This window comes from Danio rerio, chromosome 22, assembly GCF_049306965.1.
Source record: "Danio rerio strain Tuebingen ecotype United States chromosome 22, GRCz12tu, whole genome shotgun sequence".
In the NCBI taxonomy this organism is placed as follows: domain Eukaryota; kingdom Metazoa; phylum Chordata; class Actinopteri; order Cypriniformes; family Danionidae; genus Danio; species Danio rerio.
Genome location: NC_133197.1, coordinates 6,435,793 through 6,458,991, shown reverse-complemented (window position 1 = coordinate 6,458,991; position 23,199 = coordinate 6,435,793). Strand labels below are relative to the sequence as shown.

At 34.1% G+C, this 23,199-nt stretch overlaps 2 protein-coding genes across 2 annotated transcripts; one reads left to right on the top strand and one right to left on the bottom strand.

Annotated features, from left to right (window-relative positions):
- Positions 1 to 920: 920 nt before the first annotated feature.
- On the bottom strand, positions 921 to 11,001 carry LOC101884288 (SLAM family member 5-like). Its single transcript, XM_073937134.1, has 6 exons — positions 10,858 to 11,001; positions 8,741 to 9,058; positions 8,293 to 8,583; positions 8,088 to 8,213; positions 6,869 to 6,921; positions 921 to 4,566 (listed from the first exon to the last, which is right to left on the bottom strand). Exons 1-6 carry the CDS (start codon positions 10,904 to 10,906, stop codon positions 4,483 to 4,485), a joined length of 921 nt encoding a protein of 306 aa, XP_073793235.1. The 5' UTR covers positions 10,907 to 11,001; the 3' UTR covers positions 921 to 4,482.
- Positions 11,002 to 13,214: 2,213 nt separating this feature from the next.
- On the top strand, positions 13,215 to 21,345 carry LOC101882211 (uncharacterized). The gene is made up of 5 exons (XM_005161637.6): positions 13,215 to 13,411; positions 15,862 to 16,185; positions 19,405 to 19,743; positions 20,025 to 20,112; positions 20,189 to 21,345. Exons 1-5 carry the CDS (start codon positions 13,285 to 13,287, stop codon positions 20,223 to 20,225), a joined length of 915 nt encoding a protein of 304 aa, XP_005161694.1. The 5' UTR covers positions 13,215 to 13,284; the 3' UTR covers positions 20,226 to 21,345.
- Positions 21,346 to 23,199: the final 1,854 nt, after the last annotated feature.

The following is a 23,199-nucleotide window of genomic DNA, read 5'->3' as shown; positions in this document are numbered from 1 at the left end:
TATGCAGTCATGATGACAAAGCACTAAAGACGTTCTCAAGATTTTCCTGTGGGTTTGAGTGTGTGTGTGTGTGTGTGTCTTTTAAATAGAGTCTGTGGTAAACCTATCTTGATGATGCTTTTCTCTGTATGTCCATCAAACGCGCACACTCAAATCGAAAACATGACGCAGAGCCTGTTTTAAAAATAATCACACACTCTAAAACAGGGGTTCCCAAACTTTTCAGAGCGTGATCCCCAAAATGACAATGCCAGTGACTCGCGACCAGTGGCGCAAAAAGGGGGTATGCAGTATATGCGGCGCATAGGGGCGCCACACATGGGGGGGGGCGCCATTGTGCCAAAACTTATTTTGAAATTATCCTTACTAAAAGTTTCAAATAAAAAAAATAAATAAATAAATATGTTTTGTTAAGAATGTTTTTTTTTTTTTTTTTTTTGCATTTTGTATGAGTATAATATTGTATTTTAATAAATAAAAAATTATACCATGAGTTGCATACGTTGGCACACACATTTTAATTCAAAATCAACACAATAACATGCAGTCGCAGAGCCAAGTGTAAAGTGTTCATGTAAATGTAACTTTAGATTTTTTTTTTTTTTTACAATTTTTATCAAAATAAAACTGTCAAATCATACATACAGTACAGTTGAGGTCAAAAGTTATAAGATTAATCTGAATTTTTTCTTTATTTATTATTATTTATTATTAATTATTTAATTATTTTGCCTAAATAAGAGGGATCACACAAAATGTATGTTTATGTAAGTACAGACCTATTTCACATAAACCGATATTTCAGATAAAATATTTGGATTAAAAATTCACCTATATGAATATTATATACTTGATTATAATGATTCTTAACCCTGTTAAAGTTGACACATGAACAAATTGTCCGAATATTCACATTTTTTGGAACTGAAATGTTTTTAATCCTTCTATCAAGATCCATTTTATACAATATACATGTTTTTATAAATTTATTATGTGTCATATTGATACATCAGGCCTTTTGGTAACTTTTTTTGTTCAAAACTATTTTATTTTAGTTACAAAACTTGAACCCGCATACCTCTCAGTATATGTGTAGTTGCGCCCCTGCTCGCGACCCCACAACATCCTCTGAGGTGGTTATAAATATAGAAGCCTTGCATGCAATGGCGCACACACGACAATAGACCCAAGTCTACTCTTCGTTTAATTTTTTTAAAAATGTATATCTGTGCTGTAAATGTGCCAGAAAGTTTAACCTGGTCAATCTGCTGCATCTGACGCTATTGCTGTGTTTTTATTATAATGTAATTACCCTAGAAGTCGCAATCCAATAGAACTAGTAACTATAAGCTAGTATAGTAAACACATAGTGTATAGTAACTAAAAACGAATATTTTCTCTTCAGTAGGTTATGGATAAAGTATGGTAATTCTTATGGTTTAATAAAAATAAATAGATTTTTGATACCCGACCCCCACTTTGAGAACCACTGCTCTAAAACAATGCTGTGTTGTTACCCAACAACTTAATGCAAAATTGTTTTCAGTTTAAATTACACTGACTTTTTAACCCAAATGTCTGGGTTTGTTCATATTTGACCAAACATTGGCTTATTATGACATCCCAGCATTTTTGCTGGCATCATTTTTTTAATAGAGTCTGCGGTAAACCAAACCTGATGATGTTTTAATCACAGTTCATTTCTGTGTGTGTATCTGTGCAGTGTATGTATGTGTTTATGAGTTGTTGTAACCCAGTGTTGGGTAAATATGGATTCCCAATGTTGCCTTAATTATTATTACTTTTTATTTCAATTACACTTCAACTTTTTAATCCAATTGCTGGGTTCATATTTGACCCAATTTGGGTTATGACAATCCAGAACTTGTTGATGGAATCATTTTTTTAATAGAGTCTGTGGTAGGGCTGGGCAAATAATGGAAAAGTAATCAAAATGGTCATTCAGAGCCTATAATCCATGTAATGCAGAGGGCATGGAGTCTCGTCATGGTTTGTTTTGTCTTCTGATTGGTCACCGTATGTCCATTTCCATCTACTGATCTTTTATTATTCTATGCCTTGATTTTGCCAGATTTTCATTATATAGTAGGGCACCTGTAAACTAAGCTATGGCTTTTTAACCCAATAGCTGTTTGTCAATATGTGACCAAATTTAGGTTGTGACAACTCATTGTTTTTTTAGAGTGTAAAGCTATGACCTTTGTCCTCATTTGACTAATTGGAAAACAAGTGATTATAAAAAACAGGGGCAGAAGGGGGTTTTGATGTCAACGCTGCCACAAAACTGATGTCTGACACTACAAGGGTGTTTTTTTTTTTTTTTTTTTTACAAGGGTATGAGATAAAGTATATTTCCGCCCTCTGCTACTCACTCAGGGTCTAAAAATGACTTCTGAAAGTGAGCAAGATAAAGGTCAGGATGCACATCCGCACAAAGTGTTAATTTTCGTATTTACAGTCTGCTTTGTTGTTAAAATACAAGGTTTACGGGTTCAATTATTTACTATTAGAGATGTTTCCTGTAAGTCAAACCACTAGCGTCATATTGGGCTGGAATGGAAAAAAAGGTTTTAACCACACGCATTTCACACATCAAGACATACGCATACATTCCTGTTCACTCACACAAACCTTTAAGAATAGATGCATGCTGTGCAAATATGCTAGTCTGACAAAAAAAAATAAATAAATCACACCAATATATGCAGGGGCGGATTTGGTGATTTGGGGGCCATAAGCAGTTCCAGCCATGAAGCCTAACAGTCCTAAAATGCACCCTTTGTAGTTATTACTAGGGTCAGACAAAATCTGCATTTTTGGGTGTTTCATAAGTAAAAACGTAATATGACTAAATGTAAATGTAAATATGAAATAATAAATGATATATTTTGAAATTTTATTTAATGTTCACAATGCAAATCCAATTAGATCCACTTTATTTGGTAAACAAATCAAGTTTCTCATATAATAGATCTACTAAAAGACAGAACATTTAACTTTACAAACTGTATTGTAAATAAATCATATTAACATTTATTAGTCAATAATATTACTGAAATTAATTTAAAAACTGGATAAATATAAGTTTACACACATTTACACAAGTAAATAAACAGAATCAGAATGATGAGCTAATAAACTGCGGATTTCTGCGCAAGCAGAGTCCATGTGGGTCTATAGTTATTACTCATTTATTTATTTTGCCGTTGCTGTTTTTTTCTCATATCACTGAATCCACTTTTACCTGTTTTGTCTTAATGAAATCTCTGCACTTTAAGAGATTTGTTTTCTTAAAATGAATTCACAACTAAAAAAAATTATAAATCGAAAATAATACATTGTTTTTAAAACTGAATCTTTACCTGACTTAATCAGTCCATGATTGTGGGTGTAAGACAGATTTGCGTAGATGTTATAATTACGTAAACATTTTATTAGTTAGGCCCTCACCATACAAAATAAGATACAAAATGATGTTATGGGTATAATTTATAATTCTAGGTTTTTATCGGAGCCCCACAAATTTCCTGAGGTCCTAAGTAGCTGCTTACTGCATATTGGTTAACTAATTAGCTTGCTGTGTTTTTAAAGATGAGAATGCAGAGTGTTTACTTACAGGTTGTGGCTCAAAATCTACAGCTTGTTCTGTTGGAGGAGGTTTAGCTGAATCCCACTTGGACACGGGGAGAACATGCAAACTCTATACAGAAATACCATATTGCCCAGCGAGGACCCGACGCCTTTGGCTTCTTGCTATGAGGCAACAGTGCTAGTCACTGGGCCACGTGCTGCACATTCTGGATAAAAGGTGGAAGAAGGGGAGGAGGGGGACTCTTCCAGATGAGGATAGTTGTAGGAAGGAAATGAGGATAAATATATAGTGACTTGAGATCCTTTGATTGGAGGATCGTGATTATTTAATGTGGGCCAGCTGGGTCAATCATGAGCACGTGCTCCTCACGAAATTAGTTTAATATTAAACTTAATTTATGTATTCATTCATTCATGGTCGTTTCAGTTTAGCCCCTTTATTAATCTAGGGTCGCAACAGCGGAATGAACCGCCAACTTATCCAGTATGTTTTACACAGTGGATGCCCGTCCAGCTGCAACCCATCAGTGGGAAACACTCATACACTATCATTCACACACATACACCAAGGATAATTTTAGCCAACCCAATTCACCTGAACCGCATGTCTTTGGACTTGTGGGGGAAACCGAAGCACGAGGAGAACATGCAAACGCCACATAGAAATGCCAACTGACCCATCTGAGACTCGAACCAGCAACCTTCTTACTTTGAAGCGACAGCACTACCTACTGCGCCACTGCGCCTCCCTCTCATTTATTTATATATTTATTTTTTTATAATTTGTGCTGAGTTCTGTTTGCTGCATGTGGTGATTTGGTCTCTAAAGTCAACCACAGACCAGATGAAGCAACTGGTAGATAAAGCTGTTCAGAAAACAGTTAATCCTTTGTTCATGGCGAGAGGTGCGTAGACCACTCTGCCTTCTACTACACTTTGTTCTGCTTTCATTTTCTGTGGAAATAAACACACACACACACACACACACACACACACACACACAATAGAAGACTTGTTTGTTCAGGATTTGTTTAAAATATTATACAATTTCACCAGCATTAAATTAATAGCAGCAACATTGTATTACAAATCCACCTTGTAAAATAATGCATTCGAATCAATTTTAGTTTACTCATATATCTTTTTTTCACATTAATTGTTGTTTTAACGATTAATTAATTAATAATTACCCCCTTTCAATAGTATCTGGATGCAGCCTTGATGATGCAAGCTGAGACTGCATCTCTCAGCGATGCAACGTCAGACACTATACGCTCAGTGGAGGTAGTGACATCACTGTGGGGTTAGGTGAGCGCATTAAAAAGCATTGGATGCAGCTCAGATTGCACTGCATCAGGTCTGCATCCAGACCCCTTTCCCTAAGTCTGCTATTAAATGTATGTTGTACTGTATGTATCCAAACTAAAACTGCATGTTTTGCCAATCTGTATCTTACAAAATCCTAGTAGCAGGATAGTTTGTTTCTCATATTTAAACATATTTTAAAAAGAAAATCTATATTTTAATCAAACTGATGTGTGTTTCCCTCATATTTCTACCTTTTCTGTCCAGAACTTCAGCTTTTGTCATCATATTTAGTTTTTTCTACAACAATGAAAATGATTGAAACTTTTTTATTATCTTGCTATTTTGATTTTCATGCAATGTGAAGCAAGTGTGTGAGTGATGGATAACTAAAAACAAATACCATATTGACCCTATTCTTTATGTATGATCAGGTGCAGTGAAGGAATTTTTGATGAATTTGACTTCATCCTATGCATTCTAATCCTCGCATTAATAGTTTAATTCTGTTTTTAACTAATTACATTAACTTACGCTTATGTGTTTATCCTCATATAACCTTATGTGCTTAACCTCATATTGCATTTGCTCCATAACAGCTGTGGCTTTGTGTGTCTGATAACCCAGAAGTAAACTCCTCTGTACTTATTATCATCAAAATGTTACAACTCTATTTTCAGAGTGTGCCCGTTTACAGGAACATTCACAGATGGGAGGGGCGAAGGCTCACTCTCTTGCAGGCTATATGTGTATGTGTAACTTTTTCTGTGCAGATTGGCGTGTTCTGCCTAACAACTGACGATTGAACTGATCTGGATGGAGGATCGTTCGTACTGTAGTGCCTGAATAGAGACAACGATAAATATGGGTGGTAGAGGGTGTGTGTGTGTGTGTGTGTGTGTGTGTGTGTGTGTGTGTTTATATATTTATTTATATATTTATTTATATATTTATTTATATATATATGTGTATATTTATATATGTGTGTGTATATATTTATTTATATATTTATTTATATATTTATTTATATATATATGTGTATATTTATATATATATTTATATATGTGTATATATTTATTTATATATGTGTGTATATATATTTTTTATATATAGATATATTTATATATGTGTATATATATATATATATATATATATATATATATATATATATATATATATATATATATATATATATATATATATTTATTTATATATATAAATATTTTTATATGTGTGTATATATATATATATATATATATATATATATATATATATATATATATATATATATATATATATATATATATAAATATATATATATATATATATTTATATATATATATATTTTTTATAGATATATTTATTTAAATTCATACGTTGTGGACTAACTTTGTTCCTCCTCTGCTCTTGTGCTGCCAGTTGCTGACTTAGCTGACTGCTGACTACTGCTAACCACACCGTAGACCCGGGTTCGATCCCCACTCAGGTCATTACATGCCTAGCTGACAAAGAATTGCTGTTCTCTGACACCCGGACCTCTGTAATGCTTTATTCATCTAATTGAGTAAACATATTTAAAGCTACTGGCTGATGTCTTAACCTAGGAGGACTAGGAAAAGTCCAACAGCATTGTGATCTTTTTTGCCTGAGGTCTCATTCACTTCTATTGATTTCTTGACATTAAAAACAGCTAGTTCTGCTGCTTGATGTTGCAAACGGGCATTTTCTTATTATATTAATGTACTTTTTATGTACTTTTTTATTGTAGAGCGAGCAGTTTGTTTGTTTAGAACTCTAGTCATTTCTCCCACAGGCAACTGGGTTGGAAGTTCTAAAAGAATCTCAAAAACGAGCACACCTCATCACAGAATAACGTCAATACAGTATCTAAATTTTGACTAGCCACTGAAATAAATCAAAAACAGCATGAATACGGAATAAATGATCTTACCGACGTCTGTGCTTTCCTTTTGTGGAACACTGTCTCAATGTAAGTGATGTCTTCTGCACAACAAAAATATCATGTTTGTTAAAACGGCATAACTATCATTGCTCAGTCTGTTATTCATGATGCATTTCATCATAGCAGATTTACTAATATTGGGTAACACTTTACATTTGTTCATAAGACTGTCATGAAACCTTTATAATCATGACATTACCGTGATTAATGTGAATGAGATGCCAACGATGGCTTATGACTAGGGCCAGACGAAATCTGCAGACATTTTTTGCTATTTCTGCGCAGAATTTTGGTAAAAATCTGCAGATTTCTGCAGAATTATTTTGGGAGTATAATAACTAAAACCATAATAGTTTTTATATATATATATATATATATATATATATATATATATATATATATATATATATATATATATATTATCTTTTTAACTTTTATTTAATGTTTAAAATGCAAATCCAATTCGATTCACCTTATTTGGTAGATCTACTACAAGACAGAAATTGTTACTGTACAAACTGCATTGTAAATAAATCAGATGAACATTTTCACATTAGCCAATAATATTACTGTAAATAATTAAAAATACTGAATAAATAAAAATTTACACACAATTACTTGAGTAAATAAAAAGAATTAATGGCCTAAAAATCTGTGGAAATCTGTGGAATTCTGCATGCGCAGATTCCATGTGGGCCTGTGACAACATGTATTGAGTGTTATTTGCTCAGTTACGTTATTTTAAATGCAAAGATGACATTGATTGTTGTGACAACTTGGCGTAAACAAATACATCACAAGCTGTTTTTGTCTTTGACAAGACAACTTGACGTTACCAAGACAGAAAAATTAAATCTGTCATAAACAGCTGGTGTACAGTGGCCAACATTTAAAGTGGTTTAAAACCTTTAGTCAATTGTTAAAGCTATTTAACATCACCAATTTTTGTCTTAGGACAACTTTGAAAATCTTTTTTGATTCACTTCAAATATTGATTACTATGGAGTATATATTTAAAGTACAATTTGTTTTAAATTATTTCCCAGAGATGTGTTGCAGCTGGAAGGGCATCCGCTGCGTAAAACATATGCTGGATAAGTTGGCGGTTCATTACACTGTGGCGACCCCAAATTAACAAAAGGACAAAGCCGAAGAGAAAATGAATGAATGTTTTAAATGATGCTAAAAATCAACAGGTTACACCTACCTCCCTGAACAGATTTTCTTTGTTTCCTGCAGATCCGGAAGATCACGACTCCAAAAACAATCAACAGAAGTGCCACAGCAGCGGAAGAAGAGACAAATACTATCAGATTTGAAGATTCTGGAGGATCTGCGAAAGGTAATCATTGATGTAAGTGTATGATTCATTAAAATACTGAAATTGCTGCAGAAAGTAATCACTACTGTACCCAAACATGGTTGACAGAGCTGAGTGATGTCCAGATGTGTGGTCTGGTTGCTGATGGTGTTGTTGATCACACAGCTGTAGGTGTTTCTATCCTGATATTCCACCTCCAGAGGTAGAGAGAGACTGATACTGAGATCCGACACACTGATGCTGGACAATACACTGTTTCCTTTGTACCAGGAGAGACTCACAGCACTCACATTCACCACTGAACACAACACTGAACAATTATACTGAGAGGATGAGGAACACTGAGAAGAGTTGAAGATGAGGACCGGAACAGGCAGACGAGCTGAAAACATCAGACAAGGTAGAGAAATGAGAACAAATTTAATAAACAGTCCATGTGTTTACACTGTAATCTCAAATTGTAAAATTATGAAACATTTAAGTTTATAAATACTAGGATAAAAATATTTGAAGGGCCAGCACAAATGGCCTCTACTCACCATGAACAGACAATCTGAATGTTTTTGATGTCAGTTTTATTTCATTTATATCTAGTTTATAAACTCCAGCATGGTCAAATCTGATGTTAATGATGGTCAGAGATCCAGTCTGATTGTCCAGCTTCAGTCTGTCTCTGAATCTCCCATCAGGACAATCATATGTGGAAACAATTCCACCAGATCTACTGATTTGGGGTATAAGAGACTTTTCAGCTCCATATTTCCACACTATATCAACATCTTCATGTATTTCAGCAAGACCAGTCTTTAAAGTGACAGAATCTCCCTCTGTCACTGACACAGACTCACCAAACACACCTAGAGAATAGAATCAAATTTCATAGATTATTATTTATGTTGTATGTTTTACATACACTTCCTTCTTGCATAAATCTTCAAGATGGTGATGCTTATCGTACAGATCACGTAGTAAACCACTGATATAAATTGTTCCCTAAACCAATAGCTTTTTCCAGCAGCAGACATAAGAGAAAAGTACCCTGTACACCTTGATTTTACATTGGTTTACCTCTTTTGTGGAAGCTTGTTCACCAGACATCATAATGATTTTTTACAGTGCAAAAAAGATATCCATATGGAAATATATACAGTTGGAGGTCTTTTTAATAATAATTATCAGCAGGTCAAAACCTTTCAAAAATTGTTACCAATTGAAATCCCATGCAATTTTTTCTGTGCCATTTCCAACTGATAATACACTATATAGGGACTGATAATGCACTATAAATTACTACTAGGAGGTAGTCGTTGGCTCAAGCCTGCAGGCCGAGCAGTGCCGATATACAGCCATATCACACAGCTTCGAGTCCTTTTGTATTAGGAACTACTTTCTTCCGCTATTTATTCACATCTGCAGCTGAGTGTCAGGGTAGCAGAAGACATTTTCACAGTATGTCTGATAATATTTTTTCTTCTGGAGAAAGTCCTACTTGTTTCATTGTGAAAAGAATAAAATCTGTTTTTATTTTTTTTACAAACCGTTTTAAGGTCAAAACTATTAGCCCCTTTTAGCTATATTTTTTTTCGATAGTCCACAGAACAAACCATCATTATACAATAACTTGCCTAATAACCCTAATCTGCCTAGTTAACCTAATTAACCTAGTTAAGCCTTTAAATGTCACTTTAAGCTGTACAGAAGTGTCTTGAAAAATATCTAGTCTAATATTATTTACTGCCATCATGGCTAATAATTCTGACTTCAACTGTAGGTGAGGCAGATATATTCTGCCTCAAATCATAGACAGCGTTGAGATGTTTTGTGGTATTTATTTGGTGTTGAGCCTAACACGTTGACATTATATCCCTGTAAATATCATCAGCATAAAAAGAAACCGTTTTTAGCGTCATGCTACCCCATAGCATTCATTTTGCATATCTGCTGTCAAATGTAGGTTGAAAAAACATTTTTGCAGTTTAACAAAAAATGCAGGCTGAAGAACATATTTCCAATATGTTGAATATTGTAGTCTTTATGCTGGGTTTTAAGGAGTTTAGTTAAAAAAGTACAGTAACTTACACAAGTATGTCCTGAATGTTTAACTCTCTCATTGTTTTGGTCACTTTCTTTTAAGGTACAACTCCTGCTATAAATAAACCATTAATTAAGATGTTTGCTTCAATAAACTCTTAATTTGCTGCTTTTTAGTAGTTATTCAGTTAGTAGTTGGGTTTGGGGATCAGAATTTGGGATGTAGAATAAGATCATACACAATATGCACTTACTAATAAACAGTTAATATCTTGCTAGTTAGGTAATAACTAGTTAATAGTGAGAATTGGTAATGTTATTTTTATATATCTATGAAAGTCATATCAAGATCTGACAGACATCCTAAATTAATTTAAATTCTCTCCTGAAAATACCATGTGAATTTCAGAATAGTAATAAAGCATGGTCATGTAAAATGATAAGCGTTTTAAAATACAGTAATGGTTTTTCTAGTCCTGCAACTCATCAATTCATATAAAGATCTCAGATGAAAACAGATCTTACAGTTATATCTCAAGAACATAGTGTCATCTGAATACCAGCAGTGGCTAATTGCTCTGCCAAAAGGATCCAGAAATAAGTAATGTATGCTTTTATAACTTACCCGACAGACGCCTCCAGCACAAGCAGAACAAAACAAACATGTGAAACATCTTTCTCTGAACTACTGCTTCTCTACCAGAAACCCACTGTTAATCATCTGACGTGTGAATCTGAATCCTCCCACAACAAAAGTTTGACCCTCCTTATAGTTCACACTCACACTTTTTCAACTTGCTGCTTAAAATTATTTGATATGTAATGTACATATGGTTCTATTGTGTGGAAATGTTTTTTTTTTTTTTCTTGTCTTACATGTTTGAAATTTAATGGTTTAAAAACATATTCTACATTTAGTTTTTGATTACTTATTGCTTGTGCTAAATTTGCTAAATGGATTAGCTTTTAACAGAGCCTATTGCATGTAGATTGGTTATAATATTTTAATTATCACTGGTTGAGTTTGTCCAAACCAAAAAGTTGACGTTTTCACTATCTGGCACTATCAGTGAGGACCCGACAGCAGTATCAGTTCAGTAGTCAAACTGAAACTGCCTGTGGTCTGACTTTCTTTAGAATTTTTGCACACAAATGTGTAGGTTATACACACACACACACACACACACACACACACCGGCCACTTTATTAAGTACACCTGTCCATTTGCTTGTTAATGCAAATTTCTAATCAGCCAATCACATGGAAGCAACTCAATGCATTTAGGCATGCAGACATGGTCAAGACGATCTGATGCAGTTCAAACCAAGCATTTTAAACTGAGTATTTCAAAAACTGCTACTGGATTTATATCTCTGAACATCTCTGAACACACAACACGTCCAACCTTGAGGCAGATGAGCTACAGCAGCAGAAGACCACACCGGGTGCCACTCCTGTTAGCTAAGAACAGGAAACTAAGGCTGCAATTGGCACAGGCTCACCAAAATTGGACAATAGAAGATTGGAAAAACGTTGCTTGCTCTGATGAGTCTCAACTTCTGCTGCGACATTCAGATGGTAGGGTCAGAACTTGGCATCAACACGCAAACACGCCCCCCGGTTCTCACTTTCATCCCACTTTCAGGTTGAGCGTGGCATGATAGTCCTTTGCCTAGAGCGGCAATTCAGCTTGCTCCCGCCCTGGGTGAGGGAGATTTTTTCTTGGCATGCTTTGTGCCCATTAGTACCAACTGACCCTCGTGTCAACGTCACAGCCTACCTATTGTTGCTGACCATGTCCATCCCTTTATGAGCACAGTGTACCCATCTTCTGATGGCTACTTCCAGCAGAATAATGCGGCATGTCATAAAGCGTGAATCATCTCAGACTGGTTTCTTGAACTTGACAACGAGTTCACTGTACTCAAATGGCCTCCACAGTCACCAGATCTCAATCCAACACAGCACCTTTGGGATGTGATGGAAAGGGAGATTCGCATCATGGATGTGCAGCCGACAAATCTGCAGAAACTATGCAATGTTATCATGTCAATATGGAGCAAAATCTCTGAGGAATATTTCCAGTACCTTGTTGAATATGACATGAAGGGTTAAGGCAGTTCTAATGGCAAAGGGGGCACAACCCGATACTAGTAAGGTGTACCTAATAAAGTGGCCGGTGAGTATATATATATCCATGCAAAAATAACTCCATGTCAAACACAATGCAAATTATAAAGTGCTCTTAGATTTTTCAGCTGATTTTTGAAGGCTTTGTCATGTTCATCTGCTGTACAGAAAAAGCTTTTCTACTGTAGAACCATTTCACTTATTATATTTGCGATATTTGCCCTATATAGTGAGAAGTGTGTCTGTATTTGAGACACATTGCTGCTATTTGTAACTTATTCTCTACTTGAAAGAACCTCTTGAAAGTTTTGTATATTGTTTCATGCATACATTTCTTGATCAATTTAAAGTTGGTTAGAATAGGATACAATGTAACGGAGGCACAAAAAAGTAAAAACTTTAACTTAATATTAGCTGTCAAACACTGTGTATCTAACTGGAATGCACTATGTAGCCTATATATTTATAAAATGCTGATGATAATAATGATAATTAAACATCTTTGCAAGACCTTTTTTCAACACTAAGAAAAAGTGTCTCTGTAAAATAAAACATACCAGATACATTTTTTTACTATTATAAATACTAAACTATATACGATAGAAATGCAGCACACAGTAGGGGAAAGCTCTGTAAACAATTTACAGTGTTTAGTGAATGGAGATTTGAACCAAATGCTTCGCAAAATGCAAAAAAAAAAATCGAGTGCAAAGTCAGAAAAACTCGGTAAATGTGCATAAAAATAACTTTTACAAACACAAAAGGGTTTTATGCTTATTTAGTTTATTTATTTTTATAGCTAATGTTAACTAAGTTTCAAATAATAACACTGTGGCGCTCTCTGTTTCGTTTGTTCAAGTATGCTTCACTTCCGTTTGCGTCGGCGTGTGGTGTGGCTAAATCTCTTTTACTTTTGCTTCTGATGCTGATGCGGAGACCCCCTTTTTTCAACAAAATTACACATTTGAGGTTTCCTGTAGATAAAAATCAAACGATGTCGTCGCTTTTTTTGATACTACTGTCAATACGGTTCATTTTACCCTGCCACGGTAAGACATTTTAATATTCTTGTCATTGTGGATAAGATGAGGAAGTAATTTGCCGCTCTCCATTTTGTGCCACATTTGTTTCCTTTATATTCGACAGACATTAATAAGATAATTATAAATGCTGTTTAAATTCCACTATAAATTAAAGCTAATTTTGGACTTGTTTATATGAAGTTTCGAGTAAAGGTTCGTGAATCGATATGTGCCTCCAGACTAAAAAAGGCTACATGTGTTCAGAACAAATTTAGGCTACCTTAAAATACAGAAGAGAGCAGGGCACGAAGTAACAAAAGTTTTTGATTTTGGCCAAATAATGGACAAAGTAATGGGGTTTGTTTGGACAAACCATTTGTTTTTTACCAACAACACACAAGCCTTTCCTATAAATAAGCGCTGGTTGTATGATCATGCTTACCACGGCAGATTTTACACAATTAATTTAAATCCAGTTTACTTGAAGAAATTACTGTATTTAGTACTTTATAAAGTTCTAAATAATTTTTTTTCTACATAGCGCAGTATGTTTATTTATTTATTGGATAAACACATTTGTATTAATTTGCATTATTATGCGTTATTATACAATGCATTTGCATTATTAGCAATAAAATATTTTTTTGTCTATAAAAAATATTTTCAATTAAAAAATTTCGCCAAACTTGTTCAATAATTGGCAGGAAGACTGTGGTGAAAATCTCACAAGCATGCCATTGTTAACCCTAAGGAAATACCTTAAAACTCTGTGCTACATTTTTACCCCTTGTTACTTTGTGCCCCGCGCTCCCCTACTTTACTGTTTGCAAATTCGAAATAATTCACTATTATAGTAAGATAATAGATAATAATATATGGGTATTCAATGGGATTTTAGCCTGTAAATCCATGGTTTAGAGTCAGCTTTCTTAAGTTGTTTCAGTGGTGTATGGTGTATAAATTAAAGGGATAGTTCACCCCTCCAAAAAATGTCATCATTTACTCTCCCTCGTGTGGTTTTAATCCTACCAGCATTTTTCAAAAAATCTTATTTTGAGGAAAGCTGATAGAATATTTTATTTTTGGTAAACTATTCCTTTAACAAAGTGTAACATACTAAATATAGTGAGTATTTCCTCTACATATTGACCCTTATGGTGGGAACTCAGAGCTCAAGCTTATGGCCTAGTTGGGTTTATGCCAACTTCAAGGACAGCATTTTGAAATATGAATGAAAAAACGTTTTTTGACAGGACACAGGGACAGAAGGCAGCAATTTCAAATTATGAATGACAAAATATAGGCCTATGAGCAATTTCCTTGCAAATATCAACTTTGCCATGAAAAAAATTAGGTTTTGACTAAAATTGCGAAGTTTTTTGGAGTAGGCTTAAATTTTACAGTACTGTAAAAATAATCAAAAATGTCTCTGTCAGTGTTTTGAAACAATTATATTTCATATACCAAGTTCACACAAGTGGCAATTTTACATCTGTCACATCCATAATGCAGAGATGTCACATCCATAACAAAGTATTTCCTCATAAATGCCAAAATGTTAAATAAATCAACTCAATAATTTTTGTTCTACCGTGAGCCAACTCATATCCTTTTGATTAGCATGTTTTTTTTAGGGTTGTTCAGTTTAATTCACAGAATTAAACAAAGTATGTTGTATACTGTAAACTCACAGACGTTTTCTCACATCCATAACGCATGTTTATTTATCGTTTAAAATATAAAAGATTTTTTACAGATTGAAAATTTTCTGCTCCCATAACTCTGTGGTCAGTTGTTTTGGAAAATATAAACAGATTTTTAATATAATGTTAACATAGACGTTCTCTGTGAATTTATGTTTTGAGATTATACTGCAAATGTCACATCCATAACGTTAAAATTGCACCTATATTTATTATGGTCAAATTACCATAATAAATATGGGAGCAACTCCAACGTTATGAGGTCCTGTTATTGTACATGCTTTGGTCAAGTGACTTCTAAAATTAGCAAAGCATCATATTTTAAGATATTTAAATGTGCCATTGTAAATTTACCATTTTATGGAGACTGAGGGTTAAAAATAAAACAAAATTAAAGTGATAGTTCACCAAAAAATGAAACATTTTCTGGCTATATACTCAGCCTCAAGTGGTTCCAAACCTTTATTAGTTTCATTCCACTGTTGAACCCAAAAGGAGATATTTTCCTAAACGCTGGAAATGTATAACCATTGAGTTCCATTGTATTTGTTTAGCCAATTATGGAGTACTATGGAAGACAGCTTACTTCAAAATATCTTATTTAGTGTTCAACAGAAGAAAGAAACTTATAAAGGTTTGGAACCGCTTGAGGCTGAGTAAATAGTCAGAATTTGTTTTATTTTTGGTGAACTATCACTTTAGTGTTTTTTTTTTTTTTTAAATCCACAGTCTTTGTAATTTGCTCATCTGAAAATCTGTTCATATTTTTTTCAGGTGACTCTGCTGCAGAAACTATTTTGGCAAAAGAGGGGCAGTCAGTAAACCTAGACACCGGTGTTGAAAAAACCCAGCAGGACAGAATTAGATGGTATTTCAAAGACACCCGCATCGCTCAAATTAATGGAGATCCCAGTAAAACCTGTACTGATGTTCAGTGTAATGAAGGTAATGAGAATTTCAGAGACAGACTGAAGCTGGATCATCAGACTGGATCTCTGACCATCATGAACATCAGAAACACAGACGCTGGAGACTATCAGCTGAAGTTCTACAGCAGCAACAGCATCAGTGAAAAGACCTTCAGCGTTTCTATCCATGGTGAGTCTTTAACAAGTTTAAATGCATGTTATGTAAGGAATAATTATCAATGGGTCAGCAAATTATAATAATTCATATATTTATAATTATTACTGAGGTGGAGATGGAAGGTGATGACACCTCAGTTGTGCATTATTTTCTAATTTCTCGTCAGACCAGTTTTAAATATGCAGCTTATATTATGGTTCCCGCAGCACCAGCCCCTGTTCAGATGTTGTATGTCAGACATTTGTAAGGGTTTTGGCATCAAAACAGATGAAAGTGAAGAGCTAGGATGGAGAGGGTTGAGCCTGACAGTATCTCTGGGAGCCCCAAAAGTGCATAAGCCCTTAGATTCATCCTAACTTGTCATAATGAGCAATATTTCATGCATACAAGGATAACTCATCTCTGCTGATGGCTGGTATGGAGACACACACTTTGTTTAATGCAAGCGTAGTGCTTGACAGGCCAGCGGGATGCAGGAATTATACTAATTACTGCCAGTTTCCCCATAGCTGGCTAGGTGAAAGATTGAAGATTGATATTTACTCTTTTTTTTTTTTTTTTTTTATTCAATTAAATAAATAACAGGTAAAAATTACATTATTGATGCTATAAAAGGTACCTTAAGAAATTGAAAATGGTCATTTAAATCTTACGATGGCTTTCAGTGACATACCCCATTCATAAAGGAACACTTCGCGTGACTAACATACGACCCCACATCAGAAAATGTTGGCACAGTATGGAAAACGCAAATAAAAAAGAAAGTAGTGATTTACAAACTTGCATTTTAATGCAGACAATATGAACACAAATTATTTCATGTTTTATCTGGCCAACATCATTTCATTTGTAAATATACATTATTTCCTGTCATTTAGACCTGCAACGTATTTAAAAAAAAAAAAAAAGTTGTGACAGGAGCAATAGTAGGGATGGTATACATATGACGCAGTGTACCATCCCTACACAATTTAGGGCTGCTACTCAGGTAAATTAATTGAATAATGATGTGATTTGAAGCAGGTGATGTCAACAGGTGATTGCAATTATGATTTGGTACAAAATAATTTTCAAGAAAGATCTAGTTTTTTAGGAGCAAAGATGGGCTGAGGATCAACAGTTTGCCAACAAATAGGAGAGAAAATTACTAAAATGTTTAAAAACAATATTGTTTAGATAGAAAAACATTTGGATATTTTACCTAAACAGTGCCTAGCATCATTAAAAGATTCTATTTGGAGGAATTTCAGTGTGTAAACGACAAGAGTGGAAGCCTAAGCTGAACAAATGTGATTTCCGATCCTTCAGGCGGCACTGCATCAAGAATCCTTGTTCATCTATAAGGGATATCACCACATGAGCTCATGACTACCTTGGCAAACCTTTGACAAGTACCACAATACGGTTACATCAACAAATTCCAAATAAAACTCTTATGTGCCAAAAGGAAGCCCTTTGTTAACAGTGTCCAGAAGTACTGTCGACTCGGCGAAGTGCCTTGACCCATGGGCTTGGAGGCATCCGGGATGGACCATTCCACAGTGGAAACATGTACTGTGATCAGATAAAATGCATTATTAGTATTGCAATTATTTTTGGGAAGAAATGGACGCTTTGCACTGTGGACCAAAGAACAGGATCATCCAGATTGTTACCAGCAACAAGTCCAAATGCCAGGGTCTGTCAGGGTATGGGGTTGTGTCAGTGGTAACTTGTACTTCTGTGATGGCACCATTATTGCTAAAAAGTACACAGAGATTTTGGAGCACAATATGCTGCCTTCTTTTCCAGGGAGGCCCATGGATATTTTAACATGACAATGCAAAACCACATTCTGTACACATTACAAAGTTCTGGCTGTGGAGGAAGAGAACCAAAATTAAATTAGCAAGAACCAAAATTAAAATATTTTTTGAACTGATTTTTTTTTTTTTTTTGCTGATTTTGAACTTCATATTTCCCTAAAATCAGAATCAGATGCTTTGTTTCTAGTGAAGATTTAGAAAAACTTGTTCATGCTTTTATCAGCAGCAGGGTGGATTACTGTAATGGACTCCTCACTGGTCTTCCTAAAAAGACAGTAAGACAGTTGCAGCTCATCCAGAACGCTGCAGCCAGAATTCTAACCAGAACCAGAAAATCAGAGCACATCACACCTGTCCTCAGGTCTTTATTCTGAATGTAACTGGCAGCCAGTGTAGATTTTAAAGTATTATTACTGGTCTATAAATCACTAAATGGCCTAGGACCTAAATACATTACAGATATGCTCACTGAATACAAACCTAACAGATCACTCAGATCATTAGGATCATTTAAACTAGAAGTTCCAAGAGTTCAGTCAAAGCAGGGTGAATCGGCTTTTAGCCACTATGCCCCTCGCTGCTGGAATCAGCTTCCAGAAATGATCAGATGTGCTCCAACATTAGGCACATTCAAATCAAGACTGAAAACACATCTGTTTAGCTGTGCCTTTACTGAATGAGCACTGTGCTGCGTCCAACAGATTGCACTATCCTGTTTTTATGTTTTGTTTTGTTTTTATGCATTTTTATTATTTGTTTTTATTTTTATTTTACTTGTTTTTTTTATTCTTGTTTATGTAAAGCACTTTGAATTGCCATTGTGTATGAAATGTGCTATATAAATAAACTTGCCTTGCCTTGCCTAAAAAGCAACTCCAATATTGATTCAGGATTTAAAACAGTTTTGATCTAGCTTTTTTGGCCAAAGCAATTTCAAAATCTTTATTTTCATGGATATGTTGATCTTTGAGAAAGAAGGCCAGTTTAATGTTGTTTTCCTGCAATTGGGTGTCAGCAGCTGAAGGTCACCAAATGACGTGTCACCAGGATACGCAAATGATGTATCTATCTGCGGTAACAGGGTGCGCAGATATGCAAATCTACATTTGTTGAAAGACCTTTTGGGCTTAGTACTTATCATAATTGTTTTGGCAAACTTTTTTTTTCAACCAGCATAGAAAAAAAGGACTTATGATTAATTTCAATTCTCCTCCCCCATTATTCTTGCATCTGAAAAGAGTCTCTTATGAAAGCAAATATAAATAGATTTGTGCAAATGATTTTTCGGTGCTAAGGGCCCATTCACACTGAACTTGTGTTTCCAATGTAATGAGTTTCTTTTATAAAAGGGATTTGCAATTTGCACAATTATTGCAATTTTTGTTGTTTTTTTCCCTCAAATTTTATTCATTCATTATTTTTTCAGGTGTTCCTGCTGCTTTTAAAATGGATAAGTCAGTGAAAGAGGGAGAATCTTTCACTTTAGATCCAAGTGCAAGGATAAATCCAAATGATATGGCGACATGGTTTTTTAATAACACTTTCATCACTAAAATTACTCTACCAGCTAATAAGATCTGTACTGAAGATGAGTGTAAAGAGAAATTCGGAGACAGGCTGGAGGTGGATCATCAGACTGGATCTCTGACCATCACAAAGGCCAAAACCACAGACTCTGGGCTTTATGAAGTAGAGATCAGCAGCCACAGCAATCGTCAACGCCGCAGCATCAGCAGCATGAAGAGCTTCAATGTTAATGTCATTGGTGAGTGAATACAACCTTGTAGTGGAAAGTAAAGAACCATCTTGATATTGATATTATTATAATCCTTTTATTTTACCTTTAAAACATGGTACTAAAGCGGCTGTTTTTTTAATGTCATTTTACTTTCACTTTCGGTTTATGTAAAATGTCATAAAAAGTCCACTTCTTTAGTACCATGTTATGACATGAAAGTATGTAAACCTGCTGATTTCTCATAGTGTTTTGACAGATTGCTCTGACAGATTTACTCACAGCAATAATTGTCTTTTGTGGAAAAACAGGTTCATCTTCGGTGCTTGTGGCAGGAATATGTGTTGCTTTCCTGCTGGTGTCGGCATTGCTTGGTGTGATTTACTTTCGACACAGGAGGTATGACTTAAAATCTGTCAATACTATAGTGAAAGCAAAAGCAGAAATGGTGTTAATTGTCTGACTTGTGTTTCAGGGTTATTCGGGAGAATCGCAACAGTATGCTGTGGTAAATCCAAATAATCCCCAGAAAACAAATCAGTTTAAAAGATAAAGCTGCTTTAGAAAATTTAAATCAGCTGTTACTGCAAACGTAAAAGTACACACACCTTTGTTTGAATTGCAGGCATTTAGTAATTAAAACAATTCCGTGAGGTAAAATTCCAGGTTAGACAAGTGTGCACACCCTTAAACTGATCCTTGTGTTGAACATATTCAAAGTCAGAGTCAGCTTTATTGTCAATTCAACCACATTTACAGGACATACAGACAATCAAAATTGTGTTACTCTCAGATCATAGGTGCCTAACATATAATAATTTTAAAAAGAAATGATAATAAATGCAATTACATATATAATATAATCAAAAATTATAAGTTCAATACAACAATAATTACAAGTAGCAATACAATTACACTTAAGGGCACATGGCAAGGAGTGCAAACCAGAAGCAAAACAGTATATAGAGCAAAAAGCTTGTAAATATGATGGTGTTTTCAGGTTATTTGAATGTGTAATATCTAATATATAATTATATCATGTTGTAGATGTAGATTTCGTCTGGCCCTACTGAACTTGATGCACGATTTTATAGTTTGCAAAATTAAAATGCGATGAAATAAACAGTCTGTCTTTTAAAAATTAGGTCCCACTTTATATTAAGTGGCCTTAACTAATATGTACTTACATAGGAATTAATAGTTTGTTACAATGTACTTATTGTGTAAATACATGTGTTTATTGTGTACTTATGCTTGATTAAATACATGTATGTAGTTACATCTGTAATTAACTTTTGTAATTACATTTGTAAATACACTGTTGACCATCCCTTACACCTTAACCTACCCTTAAACCTACCCATGCCACCAAACCTGTCCATAACCACACCTCTATTCCAACTCAAAAGCACCATAAGTGTTCTCAAATACATTATAAACACAGTAAGTACATTGTATTTATTTTTTTGATGTAAGTACATAGCAGTTAATGACACTTAATATAAAGTGGGACCAAAAATTATACAACGCCCTGTTTCTTTTATATTATATTATATTATATTATATTATATTATATTATATTATATTATATTATATTATATTATATTATATTATATTATATATTGTTGTCCTGTGAGTGTTGTTGGATCATCGTAGATGTTGAACACCGGTGGTGGTGTGGAGTGATTCTAACTCCCCAACCCCAAATGGGCTATATAAATGCACATTACTTAATTACTTACTTGCCTGACTGATTTGTGTAATATACATAGTATTTAACTGTTATACAACTGTACTGGCAGTTTTGCAGTATGTTACTGTATTTTCAAGTTTCATTGTGAAAATTACTGTATATTTTACTAAATGAACGCTCAAGTCTATTTAACTGATTGTATTTTAATTACACTGTTTTCAGTAGAATTTACAGTAACTTACTGGCAGCAGTTCGCCAGTAATTCACTGTAAATCAATTAGAGCAAAAATCCTGTATTAACATTTACAGCACCATTTACCATTTATATTTTTTATACAATCAGTTAAATAGACTTGAGCGTTCATTTAGTTGATGAAGCGTAAAACCAGATGAAAGACAGTAGCAACAGGCTAGTGCAGATACTCTATTGAAAATACTGGGGTAAAATAAATTGCCATATTTTAAAGACATGGTGTGCAACAGTGTAATTTAATGCCCTGCTTCTTGTCCGGTCTAATACCCACTTTATATTGTATATCAATCAGGCAGTGAAGATCATTATTCTTTTAAGAAAATAGATCTTAAACGTGGAGTTTTTGTAATTGTGTGCATAGCCCATTTAACGCACGTGCTAAAGTTGTCTTAATTGATGCTCAACACACATAAATCTGATAAAATCTCAACCAAAAAAAAGGCTGTCAAGGCTTTCATAAACTTTTTTGACTTTACATTTTTGAGTTGTATTGGCTAATTCCTTAAAATCTAGCAATTATAGAGTGTGCACACTTGTTTCAATTTTTTTATTAAATTGTTTTTAATAAAAATCGTCATGTAATATCGCCATGATGGGCAATTTTACTTAGTGTAATTTTACTAAGTGTGTAGTAACTTTTTAATAGTCTGTCCAACTGCTTATTTTCTAGAATTTCTCTTCTATTATTATGTTTGTACTGTCGATACCTTGAAAATGACTAAATGCAGATATTCTGGAAGTTCCTATAAATCCCATTAATTACCTCCATAGAGAATTCACATTTTAACTGTTCTATATACAAAGTGTTGCTCCTGTTTTCTGAAAACTGTTGCCAAACTGTTTTGTTTGCCCCTAATGGCAGGTTATAAAACCTTTTGTCTTTAAACGAATGTGAGTCCACAATTAAAATATCAGATTGCAGATAAAATGTTTTTCATATGTTAGCTTTTACTTCTTTTGCACAGTAGTTCTGAAATATCAGAAGGGGGGTCATTCGTTTTCAAGAACAATTGCTAACTAACATCATGCAAAGCCAGTAGGCTACTAAACTTCATGAAATAACTCCAGGGGAAAGATTTTGACATTAACAGACTTTATTGTCATCACTGGTGTACATAGAACAAAGTTTCATAGCATTGGCTCTGCAGAATACTAAACAATTAGTAAACAAATAATATACCAATAGTCATAAACACAGCAGCTGAATGACGGTTCTTACCATGGGACGAGTCTTAGTCTCTAATTCAGAGGTTGTCAGAACAGAATGAGCAGCCTTCATATATATAGTTTTTTAAATCATGAAAGTTGTGAAAAGTACAAAAAAAATGGTATATATATACCACATATAGTTTTATAAAATTAAAAAAAGAACAAAGAACAAATAAAAATATATAAAAAGTACAAAATTACAAAAAATTTTATCTATCTGTCTGTCTGTCTGTCAGTCTTTCTATCTATCTATCTATCTATCTATCTATCTATCTATCTATCTATCTATCTATCTATCTATCTATCTATCTATCTATCTATCTATCTATCT